Source organism: Labrus mixtus, chromosome 10 (assembly GCF_963584025.1).
Source record: "Labrus mixtus chromosome 10, fLabMix1.1, whole genome shotgun sequence".
Taxonomy (NCBI): domain Eukaryota; kingdom Metazoa; phylum Chordata; class Actinopteri; order Labriformes; family Labridae; genus Labrus; species Labrus mixtus.
This window is the reverse complement of record NC_083621.1, coordinates 13,555,044-13,567,592: the sequence shown is the minus strand read 5'-3', so window position 1 is coordinate 13,567,592 and position 12,549 is coordinate 13,555,044. Positions and strand designations below refer to the sequence as shown.

The 12,549-nt window shown below is 39.2% G+C and overlaps 3 protein-coding genes across 3 annotated transcripts in view; all 3 read left to right on the top strand.

Moving 5' to 3' along the window:
- Window positions 1-12,549, top strand: part of cenpi (centromere protein I) — a 153,304-nt gene that overhangs the window by 128,183 nt on the left and 12,572 nt on the right. Inside the window, exons 2-3 of the mRNA XM_061048458.1 lie at window positions 10,781-10,987; window positions 12,114-12,251. Coding sequence (XP_060904441.1) covers window positions 10,816-10,987; window positions 12,114-12,251 — 310 coding nt within the window. The 5' untranslated portion in view covers window positions 10,781-10,815. The remainder of the gene's footprint in view (window positions 1-10,780; window positions 10,988-12,113; window positions 12,252-12,549) is intronic.
- On the top strand, window positions 712-4,808 carry arl13a (ADP-ribosylation factor-like 13A). The gene is made up of 10 exons (XM_061048432.1): window positions 712-861; window positions 2,130-2,246; window positions 2,514-2,584; window positions 2,670-2,922; window positions 3,035-3,140; window positions 3,314-3,519; window positions 3,621-3,729; window positions 3,920-4,184; window positions 4,274-4,390; window positions 4,486-4,808. The coding sequence occupies exons 1-10, from the start codon at window positions 842-844 to the stop codon at window positions 4,551-4,553; spliced, it is 1,332 nt and encodes a 443-aa protein (XP_060904415.1). The 5' UTR covers window positions 712-841; the 3' UTR covers window positions 4,554-4,808.
- tmem35 (transmembrane protein 35) lies at window positions 6,826-9,404 on the top strand. The gene is made up of 2 exons (XM_061048431.1): window positions 6,826-7,028; window positions 7,925-9,404. Exons 1-2 carry the CDS (start codon window positions 6,909-6,911, stop codon window positions 8,288-8,290), a joined length of 486 nt encoding a protein of 161 aa, XP_060904414.1. The 5' UTR covers window positions 6,826-6,908; the 3' UTR covers window positions 8,291-9,404.

The window sequence follows — 12,549 nt, the reverse complement described above, 5'->3', positions numbered from 1 at the left end:
ATTATCTTCTTCTGTTGCATCATATAAATCCATAAATGTATTTATACAACACAGTAACAAAGTAGTACATTACACATCAATAAAGATAACTACAACATGATAGCATCTTAGATAAATTCCCTGTTAACAAAGTTCTTCTCCAACCACCAAGGTGCATGAAGAGTGAAAGGTTAGAAGAGGTCAAAAAGCTCCAGAAACACTTGCAGTATGAAGATCAACTTTATTAACAAATTAGACCGATGCGTCATCCTGATGTCCCTGATGGCGGCCACAAGCCGAGACACGTCCGTATAATTTATTCAGAAAGTTGATCTTCATACTACAAGTGTTGCTGGAACTGTTTGACCGAAATTATTATCACACCACATCTAATCCAATGGAAACATAGCTGAGAAAGAAACAACAGTCTATGTTTATAGCTTCAGTTCAAATACAACTGCAAACATTGTCTCACGCACATCAGTGTGACAACACCGGGCCATTACTAATGTTATGTTGTCATTATCCTCTTGTGTGACTAAAGTTGTCTAAATCTGTTTAAATTGTCTTTAGGTGACGCTTCAGAAGGAACAGACGATCACGTCACACATCACTCCATGAGACAAATTTAGTTCTCCTGGACAGATATACACACCTTCGTTTGGTCTCGTTAAAGAGGAACCACGCCGTCCAATAGGGTTAGTGATCGGCTCAGGGGACACTGCGATTGGCTGAAATACTAAAACAACACTTCCCAGTTTGTGCCTCCCACATGGGGTGACTAAAAGCTTAGTGTGAGCCTGATTAGATTTGTAGCTGGTGGGAACAAGATGTTAACAGAGAGCAACACCCAAACAAATGCATGGACGTAGACTTGCTTCTGTAAGTATTCTTGATATATCTGCTCGTATTCTTTCTGTAAACTAAAGTAATCCTGCAAATATTCAGATTGGTTTAGTCTTTCACCATTATGGTATTACTAGTTTAGTGTCCAGTGAGTTTGAAATACTTTGTCAGTTGATTCACTGTGTTTACCCACATGCGTGTATTGTAGCTCATTGTATTTTTAAAGTCACACTGGTGCACGGTTATTCAAAGTGTTTCTTAGAAATATGAACGAAACACATCCTTTCTACCAGTTATAATCACAATGTTATCGACTGTCAGACTGCTGTGGGTTAGATTTGGAGGATTCTCTGTGCTTTTACTAAAGCTTTTAATTATCAACACAAATATCAACACATATACCTTTACGACATGTAGACCAGAACCAAACTTGAAATGGAAACAAAAAAAGCACATCTCAGTAACCCGTATCACTTCTAACATAACACAACCACATGCATCTTTTAAATTCAAACTTTGATGCAGCTCACAATTTGCACGCTCATTCCTGTGGACAGTTGATATATCTTGTTCACCGCTAACAGCTTATACTTTCAGTTGTACTAACTTGCGACTTCATATGCCTTGTCAAGCATGGAAAAAAGCGTCCTCACTTAAACTTTAGGGACATGGTTACTTACATGATTACTTCACTGACTTCCTCAGTCCAAACAAAATGGGTCAGCTTGTTACCATCACTGAAAGCAGGCCATTCTAAAGCGACTTGAGCAGATTACGCAGCCTCAGCAGATGCTCTGTACGAAGGATTGAAGGATCTGGAGGTGGTTTTTTTTAGCACATGTCCTGACTGCCTCAGACACACCTGATACATGTGTATTACAAAGCTAGAGCAGATAGTTATAATTCCCCAAACATGGTAGAAACTATGCCTAGACATCATCATCAGTGGCAGAGCAGATAATACTGAGATTTACAGAGGAAATTTTGAAAAAATTATCATAATTAAGATTGGCCGCAGATATATATATATATTTGTAATTGACTGCTTCTGGTTGATTATTGATAAGAGAGAGAACTTTGAAATGACAGCATGTAACAGAATGATAGCTTATAGCTATTTTTAGATTCTAGGAATAAAGAGAGGACAAAACTTGGCAGTCAAAGCGTTACCTAAATGTCCGACCATCTGACCATGTAAAGCCTCCTCAGCCCACAGCAGACACATAGCATCTCTTGGTTGTAGCTGCGCTGTACTTTTGTGTGCATGTTTGTGAGTCATACCAGAGATGACTCTCTGTCTGCAGGTACCAGTTCCAGAGAAGATGGTGGCCGCTGTGCACACCTTTTTCACCGCGAGGAAACATGTTCAACTTATTGAGCAACTGCTGCGCCTGGGTCTCCAAAATACAGGAGCCAATCAGGTACACATAATGCATGATCGATTGATTTACATACTCTTACAACACATTGGAGCATTCCTGAATGTGCTGTATATGTAAAAAAAAATTGTATGTATTTGTTGATTAAATTTACAAGCTATTAGGATGGTCAGAGCCTCCAAACGTCTTATATGAAGTTGTATGTTCTGTACAGTTCATTGATACCATCTGTTTCCTGTAATTTGCTTAAATTTGTCAAGCATAGCTTTATCCAAAGTTAAATTCTAAACTGCACAAATGTCTCTGCAGGAAGGCAACCATTCTGGTGGTTGGTCTTGACAAAGCAGGAAAAACCTCCTCCATCAGAGGGATGTTAAGAGGTAATTCAACAAATCAAATGTATTTGTCTTTTTAAATGCTTATGGAGGAAAAACCACAACTTGTTCTCTTGTGTTTCGCTTCAAGTCCCCCATGGTGTGGAAGCAGGACCCACCCAGGGCTGCATCAGGCATGAGCTCAGAGTGGAGAACTACCTGGTCAGCCTGTTGGATGTTGGAGGATCAGCAGAGGCGAGAGGGGCCTGGAGGGAGCTCTGCGGGGAGGCCCATGGGATCATTTTTGTGGTGGACTCCAGTGACAGGCAGAGGATAAAGGAGGTCAAGGAGGTCCTTGTTGAGCTGCTGAAGCAACCAAGAGTGGCGGGAAAACCTCTTTTAGTGTAATCATATTCAACTTTATACATACAAGTGTGATCTGGAATACTGTGCAAAATGTATAGCACCCTCTGGTGGCCAAGGAAGTAAACTTCAGGGAAACTATCTATTTTTCAGGTTGGCAAACAAACAGGACAAAATGAACGCTTTGCTGGGAAGTGAGCTGATTGAGATTCTGTCACTGGAGCATCTGGTTAACCAAAGCCGCTCTCATTGCCATATTGTGAGTGTTGCTCCAAAATTCCTACATGAATAAATATAAATCTCATTATACAGGAACAGAACACAGATAAATACAGAATTTTTAAAGTACAGATTAATAAAGTATAAATTATTATTATTATGACTATTATTATAAAGACAGACAGAAACGGAACTTGTTCCTTTCCCTCCCAGGAGCCTTGCTCAGCCTTAATGGACCTGCGGCGCTGGTCGGACAGAAAGACCCTACGAGGCCTTCGCTGGTTGCTGCGTGCTGTTTGTCTGGATTATCCCGAGCTGTGTACTCGCGTCGCCCAGGACAGCAGGAGGCCTCTGGATACGAGGGAGACGGAAAATAAATGGAAAACAGAGAAAAATCGCAGAAAGCCTAAAGGGGAACGGTAAGAGGTTTATTATTCACATCTTTCTGTCGCACAAATATTTTACAGAGCCACATTAACCTAAGCACACTATGTATTATTTGAATGATTTCTCACCATAGAATGCGATCCAGTAAGTCAGATCTTCGCAAAGTTCATCGGCCAAAAGAAAAGGAAAAAAATACAAAGGGTGAAGGAAAGATGCAACCCATTCGGAGCATGCTGCAGAAGGTTAGAAACACATCCTTTTTAAAAACAACACTCAGTGATCACTTCATTACCACTTTCAAGGGCTGCAACCAAAGGAAGTTGCATCATCACTTAATAGGGTTTATTATTTCATTCATTCAAAAATTGTTCCCTTGATTTTATAAAATGTCAGGAAATAGTGAAAAGTAGTTGTCTGCATTATCATTCACAGGAAACCTCTCTGAAGAAGAAGCTGACCACAAAGAAGAAGAAGAGGCCGGTTAAGGTCAAGGAAAGTGAAAAAGAAACAGCGAATGATCCGGAGGAAGACGAGGGAGACAGCAATGAAGGAGAGCATGAAAACTTGGGCCACAGAGAGAAAGCCAGCAGTGCCCTGATCCCCCCCCCAAAAAGCAAACCCAAACGCAAAACAAAGGTGAAGGAGGAGACTCTGGACATGCCAGAATCACCTGGAAATGAAGAAAAGCCAATCAAAGGTTGGCATAAATCATTAAGTTCTCTTGTTTGGGTTATTTGCTGTTTAAAAAGAAGAAGAAATGTAACATGTCTTTAATCTTGATTTCAGCCAAAGGGGAGAAGAAGAGGAAAAAGAAAGTTGTCAAAGTAAAGAGGAAAAACAAGATCAACACAGAGGAGATGTCTGGAGTTTACTCTCAACCAGTGGACCTGTCTGCTACCTTTGGTGAGCCTCATCCACTTCTTTCATCTCCAAATCAAACACACTAACCATGAAGTCACAGCTTTCATTTTTAAAAAGATTACCCTGTCTCCTAATAGATCTTTACCGAAAAGCAATACTGGCTCTGAAGGAACGCCAGGATCAGGGACAGGGAAAGGGAGAGTGAGAACCTGGGTGAGGATGTGATCGACAGCAGAAGTATACTGGTTTCACTACATCCCTGTAAAAACTGTTGTATTACCTTTTATTATGAACCCCTTTTTATTTTTTACTGCTGCTTACTACTAGCCTACATGTCTTTATCACAGTCTATAGACTCCGGACCTGATTCCTGAACCTTTGGAACGAATGCAAATTCCACTGTGTAGTGAAGGGCACGCCTGCATAAACATGTAATGCCAGAAATGTTATTGACATATAAATTAAACTTAAATAAAATAAAACATGTAAACCTAGGATTAATCTAGGCTATATATAAAGTATAGACATTTTATAAGCTAAATGTGGGACTGTGCACCTGGCCAAAATGTTAAAGAATATTTTGTTTGTATCATTCTATGTACATTTTAACTGTCTTCCCTTTTTTATTATACATGTTTGGACATTTTCCAGCAATAGACAATGCACTGTCATAGTATGGGACATTGTTGAAGTAAGATTAATTAAATTCTACAATAAAATTGTTTTCCACTGCTTGTTTTGCTTCTCCTAGGTGATTGCATTATAGTAGAAATAACAGCAAACTGATTATTTGTGCAACAAGTTATTTAGATTTAAAAATCTGACACTGGCAACAGAAAAAGAACATGTCTCTAGTCTGAAGGTGTAACCACATGGACAGGGTTGTGATGCTTTACTGGACTCGGTTGAAGGTCTCTAATTTGTGTCTTTTCCAAAACGCTTCTTCAGTTATGACCACAGACTGTAAATATTAAGGTTAGGATTGCCTTTTGGATTCAACTTTTAAAATTCCTCTCTGCAATACGTTTTTCCACATGGCCCAAATTGCTGTGGTGTGTCTTCTCAGATTCAACATCTTTCTTTATGAAATTATGCAAAATTTAGGCTAATACAAAAACTCAACATACATGTTCTAAAATTGGATTCTGATAGAAGCTATATATTTGATACTAAAAAGTAAACAACCTTAAAGTGAAAGATAAAGTATTTTCTTACTTCTCGAGAGTAAGATGAGATAGGCCTACACCATAACAATCATATTTGTTATGTTGGCCTAAAACAAGCAGTTAGCTTAATGAGCCTAGAAGAAAACAGAGGGAAATAGCTAGAACAGGGATGGGCAACTTTGGTCACAGCAAGGGCCACATTCATTTTATTCTCACTGCCAGGGGGCCAAATTGTAGGATACAAAAACAATTACAGTCAATTATGTCTCAAATTTATCTCAACATATACCAGTGATCAAATATTATTATGGACATATTTCTGGTTTTCATGGCAGATTTTGTCATGTTTTCTTCATGTTTCCAATTAATTGATGTGTCAAAATTGACATGGGGGCCACATTGAGGGTTGATGGGGGCCACTTGTGGTCGCCAGTTGCCCACCCCTGAGCTAGAACAATCAAAAAATTACAATATTTAACTACCAGCAGCTCAAAAACTCTCTTATCAACATTTATTCAAATGAATAATGAATATTTTGGAAGTAGTAGAATTGCACATTTGTGGTTCTATGTGCGATAGACTACACTGTAGGTGGCGCAGTGACTTTCTAGAGTCGTTGCTGGTTTCCTGGCAACCTCAAGATAGGCTAGAATTATTGAATTATCTAGCCTACGTAAGGCCCTTACAGTCTATGGCAGGGGTGGGCAACTGGCGGCCCCCATCAACCCTCAACGTGGCCCTCAGGTCAATTTTTACACGTCAATTAATTGGGAACATGAAGAAAACATGACTAAATATGCCATGAAATCATGAAAACCAGAAGTATGTCCATAATAATATTTGATCACTGGTATATGTTGAGATAAATTGGAGAAAAAATGGACTGTAATCGTTTTTGTATCCTACAATTTGGCCCTCTGGCAGTGAGAATTAAATTAATGTGGCCCTTGCTGTGACCAAAGTTGCCCATCCCTGGTCTATGGTAAGGCCCTCGCATGGCCTAATCGGTTCGTATTTGATTTTCCGATCAATAAAATACGAAAAAAAAGTCACTCATTCAATTTTGGGGCTCATTTTTGGGGCTTCTGACTGCTGCCCCCCTTGACAGTTAGGCCTGCTGGAGTATTTTTGTAGTAATAAAGGCTGTATAAGTCGCCTATGACGGTGAGGTTTGTGTCACCAATAAATGAAACGGCAATAAAGTAGTTGTGTTTAACTTGTAGATAAACTCCCTGTCAGGCTACAGTTGTCTCCTGCTCTCGGATGCAGAACAGAAGGGACCAGTGCGACGCCATCTTTGTCGTTCTTCCAGAAGCCCATCCCCCTGGTGCGTCTGCAACCCGTCCGACTTTCATTCATTGGGAAGCGCCAGCTGCCTACACTGTGGCGAGAAGATGCCCTCACCAAGGACAATAACCATCGTTGCCCTGTCTTTTGCTTTAGGTTTGTTTTTTGTGTTCATGGGGACAATTAAGCTCACGCCGAGACTAAGCAAAGATGCATACAGTGAAATGGTGAGTAAATCGTAACGACACACTGTCCGCATCTTGTTGGGGGGTAAAGGCCATTGTTCTGTGGTAGGTGCAGACACGAAAGGCTCTCATGCTCAAATAATGTGTGCAGATGATGACCTTAATGGTTAAATATACGGAAAATGGATGCTTTCGTTAGAGCTTTGTCTTATTAGTCTGCCTCTGTAGAGTAATGTCACAGAGGAGAATCAGTAGTATAATAAAAATGTGCTGTCCTGATAATAGTTACTGTCTGAAACATCACAGTTAGCATATATGCTAAGACTGCATGTTTAAATACGACCCATGCAATCGTTTTTTCAAAAAACAGGTAGCGTCTATGAACCAGAAAACATTCACGCAACAGTCTGAATGTGTTTGCCATTTGATAGAGAAAAAAAAAGCGGAAACGGATGATTACGGAACATTGAATTCACCCTATTTTTTTTAAGCATGTCATTATTTTTTGCTTAAAGGCGCTAACACACAGTGTGTATTCGTCACAAATGCAAGTTTAAACTTTCTCGTTTATAGCCTGTTAAATACGTGATAGCTTGCTTAGCTTCTCGTTTACTACAAGTATGTTAAGCAATGGCGGCGTGTTCGAGCAAATTCTGTGGGATGCACCTGCAGGTGATGCTGAAATATCCGGTGGGGGATTTGATAGCTTGCATGAATATAGGCTTTATGCGAACCACAAATTGAGTGCTTAGGAGATACTTTCCTATAATAATTGAGTTTGGACAAAGATGAATTGTGCTGAGCAACAAAGTGGTGAAATGTGCCCTAATAATGGTGACCCTACATGGACCTTGTATGGCTTCACTATGACATCTATGATGGTGTTCTGTGCTCTCTGAGAAGATTTAAAAAATAATCAATAATTTTTCTTCTTTCAGAAAAGGGCATACAAGAGCTATGCCAAGGCATTGCCAGGCCTGAAGAAGATTGGGATCAGCTCAGTCCTGCTTCGTAAGATCATAGGCTCTCTGGAGGTGGGCTGTGGCGTGGTGCTCACCCTTGTGCCCGGCAGGCCAAAAGATGTGGCCAACTTTCTGCTGCTTCTGGTCATGCTGGCGGTCCTGTTCTTCCATCAGCTAGTTGGAGACCCCCTGAAACGATATGCCCACGCTCTAGTCTTTGGTATTCTGCTCACCTGCCGACTGCTTATTGCCCGCCAGAGTGATGACCGGCCAGAGAGGGAGGACAGCAGAGAGGAACAGCACGTCAACGACCAGGAAAAGAACAAGGTTAAGCAATCTTAAGGTCCTCTTCTACCTTGGTCTAAGCCACAACAAAAGGAACCTTGTGCGCAAGTATGGATGGTAATAAATCAAGCTTTGAAGGAAACGGTCACTCCCAGTAATAACAACCCGCACACATCTACTTTTCCGTCCTGCTGGTTGAATGACTGATTACATGACTGATTAACTGTCATCTACTCCTGTGCACTCTTAATGTGAAACTGGGTACTCTTAATCCATACATCCCTTATATAGCCATGGACAATCATACCAGTGGAAGCTTTGATGAGCTCAGCTCTTGTCAGAATAACCCATTTCCCCCTCCATGTATTTCAGCCCCTCACTGTGCAAGGTGTGTGTGTTTTTGTTGAAATGAAATGTGAATTTTCAGTTTTGTTACACAGGATGTTATGTTGATTTGAGAATGCTTTTCATGAGAAAGTCTTTGTAGCTTGTTTTTTTTTCTAATTTGTTTTTTTTATACTGTAGGTAGAAGTGACTTTTAATTTATGAATTTCAAATGTGAAGCATGCTTCATTTGGTCAGCAGTATAGAATATAAACCAAAATGAGCAGTGTTGAAATGTGTATGAATTATGGATTAACTCTTTTAACATATCCACATTGTATCTGATGCAGAAGGAAATTTTCATAGGAAAAATATATAAATCCAAGATAATTTAACATCCTCTTGTTACATTTTTAAAGAAGCACGCATGAAATATTTTCTCCCAAAGTAAGGTAAACAGGTTATCCTTTGTCTCCGCTCAGTTCAGTTAATTTTAAATTCAAATTGTTTGTTGGGAAGGGACAGTGTTTCCTGCCTCAGGTGTCTGATTCCAGCTTTTACAGCAGAATTGAACCAAATTTCTAATAAAATAATCTTTTGCCTGTTTAAAATGAATATTTACCTTTTGTAATTTACAGCTGTAGTCTTAAAACTCGTCATTGTCTTCTAAAGAGTCTGCTTATCTGTTTTTTTTTAATTCCCTCAAAAGATATTAACAATTCTTATCTGTGTTCTTGGTGGATGAAACCTCCGTTGAAAATGATGTGAGTTAGTTTTGAGATTCACAAAATTTCTGTAAATGATGTACTTAAAAATAATAAAATTGGAGTTAAGACTGACTAAATAATGTTTGTCTTATTAGCTCACTTTCACAAAACCTACATTCAATTTGCCTAACTGGTTGCTGTTATGGGATTTTGTGTTGCTATCTTGTTATACAAAATCTTGTTATTATTAAACTTAAGTCATCTCAGGTGAACTCAAGTCAACAGTTAAACGCTGTTTTTTAATGCAGACAAAACAAATTGCAAATAAAAGCCGAATTCTAACGAAATTTGGGATTGTGCTGTAAAAAAACTTAACCTAAACCTAAAGGCCTGAGCTCCAACCTATTTTTCAACCAAACAGTATCCCTCACTTATTCTAGTCCACCGCAGAGCGAACAGTGAGGGTGAGGAGACAAACTGTCTTTGAAAGGATTAATCCTTCCCTGGTTTTGAAGTTTTTTTTAGGTGAGCAATGGTTGTTTTTTTTAGATCACCAACATGTATTTAGATTGATTCCAGAGAAAACGTGTTTGTATTTTGTAATCTTTATGTTAGTGAACTGAAAATAGTGTTTGACATTGTGATGCGTCAGGCAAAACCTGAATGTTTGAATGTCAGTATCTTCAGACGAAACCATTATTTAAGGCAATCTTCAGTCAATTAATTGATAATAAAAATGTCATAGGTGCCTCACAACAGGACCCCCTACCCTAACATACACACTCAAAAACTCAGATGGAGGTAAATTAAAGGACATTTATTTGATTGTTTACCGTTCAACCAACTTATGAAACTCAAATGAAGGTAAATTAAATTAAATATTTTGTATTGTTAAACCAATTTATTTCCAGAGGCAGTGTCCCACTTATTCTGAAAAATTCATTGACCTTCTTGTGAAAAGTTTTGCAGCTACTTCCCAGTAGAGGGAGACTGAGACCCCGTAACACGTTAGTAAAATCTTGTTATTCATGTCTTAGATATAGAATCACATGTCTTAAAGGAATTTACCTATTATTTTAAATGTCATATTTAATTTGTTTTCAAGATACTGAAATGCAACATTTTGTTTTCTGACACATTTCAGTGCTATGTGTGTGGTCTGAGTACCACAGACATTTGTCACCTGTATTTTGGCAACTGCTAATTTAATCAAGATTTGCAAGTGTGTGCGTTCTGGCGAGTTAATTTTCATTGATTAGGATGTAGCAGCGTTACTGACCAGCGTTTGAAGACTTTAGTCGTGTTCTTTTCTCTTGAAGCATCGAGCTACACCCTTGACGGCATCACACGCACTGTAGTCTTGGTAACAGTTGACTTTTCGGCGGTTGTCAGGAAGAAGGACTACATTTCCCTCGAAGCAACCGAGCGGAAGGACAGTACTGCGCCTGCGCAGGACAAACGGTCGCGCGGAGGATTTGAGTTTTGTTTGAATAGCTGAAGCTGAACACAGACAAGTGGAGGACGGTGTTTTAAAGTTTTAGCAATGTAGAAATGGCAGCAACGCTAAACCTGTCGGAGCAGCCGGATTCGGAAACATCGTCTTTAAACGACCAAACAGTGTCGAGCCGAAGTAACAACAGGAGTGTGAGAGTCGCAGAAAATGAGAGAAGGAAAATCGAGGCGGAGGACCCATTTGTTCTGGCCCTGAAATACTTCACTGACGGTAGGACCCAGAAAGAAATGCGTCGATTGAATATGGTATCATAGCTGTAGCCTCTTACCAACTGTACTAGAGTAGCTAGTTGTCCGGAATTTACATTACATTGAAGTTAGTGTTATACGTAAGTGTTGCCGCAAGGAAAGACTGGATGACGTAAAAAAAAACAAGGCCAGAAAGAATCGTATAACATTAACGTTCATCTCGGTTTACGTTGTTGGATTGAGATTGTAGCTCATCTCTGGCAACAATGATAGCAATTGGTTGCTTAATTATTCACCAGGTCTCTACCTAATGTCTGGGATACTTTGAAAATAACTTTTGAAATTGACTTACAGACACCCGTGGGTTTGTGACGTCATTACCCGTGTTTGTGTTGTCAGGCTCATGAAACACAGTCATGACTGTTTCTGATCTAAAATGCAATATTGCTTAGATGTAATAGATTTCAATACACCAGTCATGAATTGTTTTATAGTTTATACAGTTGTTGCTGACAGGTTCCTGTTTTCCTCGGTATTCTATAGCCTAAACAGGAACATTTACAGCTATCTTCCCTTATATAATGGTAATACTGAACAACAGCTGTGAAGGTAGACTTTGTTTACTTTTACAGTTTACAGTACATTTCTTAGTTTAAACTAGTCCCCCATGTTGCATATAATAATTGTTTCAGGGTTTACTTTGCAAAACACCATCTCCATTAATTTATGTGATTTGACCATCTTTGCTCAATTCAGTATTCAATAATGTTGAAAGATGTTGCATGTACCTGAAAAAGATTAGTTTAACAGATTACCACAAGGTTACAGGTTACATTACTCATATATCCTTAAACAAGGAATCCAATCAAAACTCCTCAATAGTTTGTGATTGGTTTACACAAAACTACATTTTAAAAGTTACTAGTTTGCTGTACAATTTAGTAAGCATTTACCTAAAACATTTTTTCTGTAAGAAAATAAAATGTATTCTAGCACCCAGATTTGTAAAGTCCCTTCTCATCTGTCTGATCCAACATCCACTTAAGTAAAAAACATGTTTTATAACTCGTGTCTGTTTGAAAATACTGTGGTATTTACTGATTTTTAAAAACTCATAAACTTTCTGATGTCCCGTCTCTCCTCTTCAGTTGAGGCAGGTACTCCTGTGACTGGAAACGATGAGGTGGAGAAACACCTGTTGCTGGTGGAGAAGGTGGCTTACAACAGAGGACTCTCCCCTGAGGCCATCTCTAATATGCTGGAGTTTGCTATCAGCCTCCGCATGGGTAAGATTATAACATTAGCTATGGACTGGTAATTAAGCATAAGCCCAAATAAGCAACAAATTCATAAAAGCGTTGTCACAAAGTTGTGCCTTCATTATGCCTTTGTACTTAGACATAGGCAAAGGCATAATATTGCCGTCCTAGTGTGTGAATTCAACATTGAGTTACAGTGTTGCAGGGTGGCAAGAGCCACGGCATGTAAATACACAGCAGGAGCTGCACATACACACAAACTCAGACATGCACACACACAGCCCTGTTCTGCTCTTACATCTCTGTTACACATTGCAAATGAGGC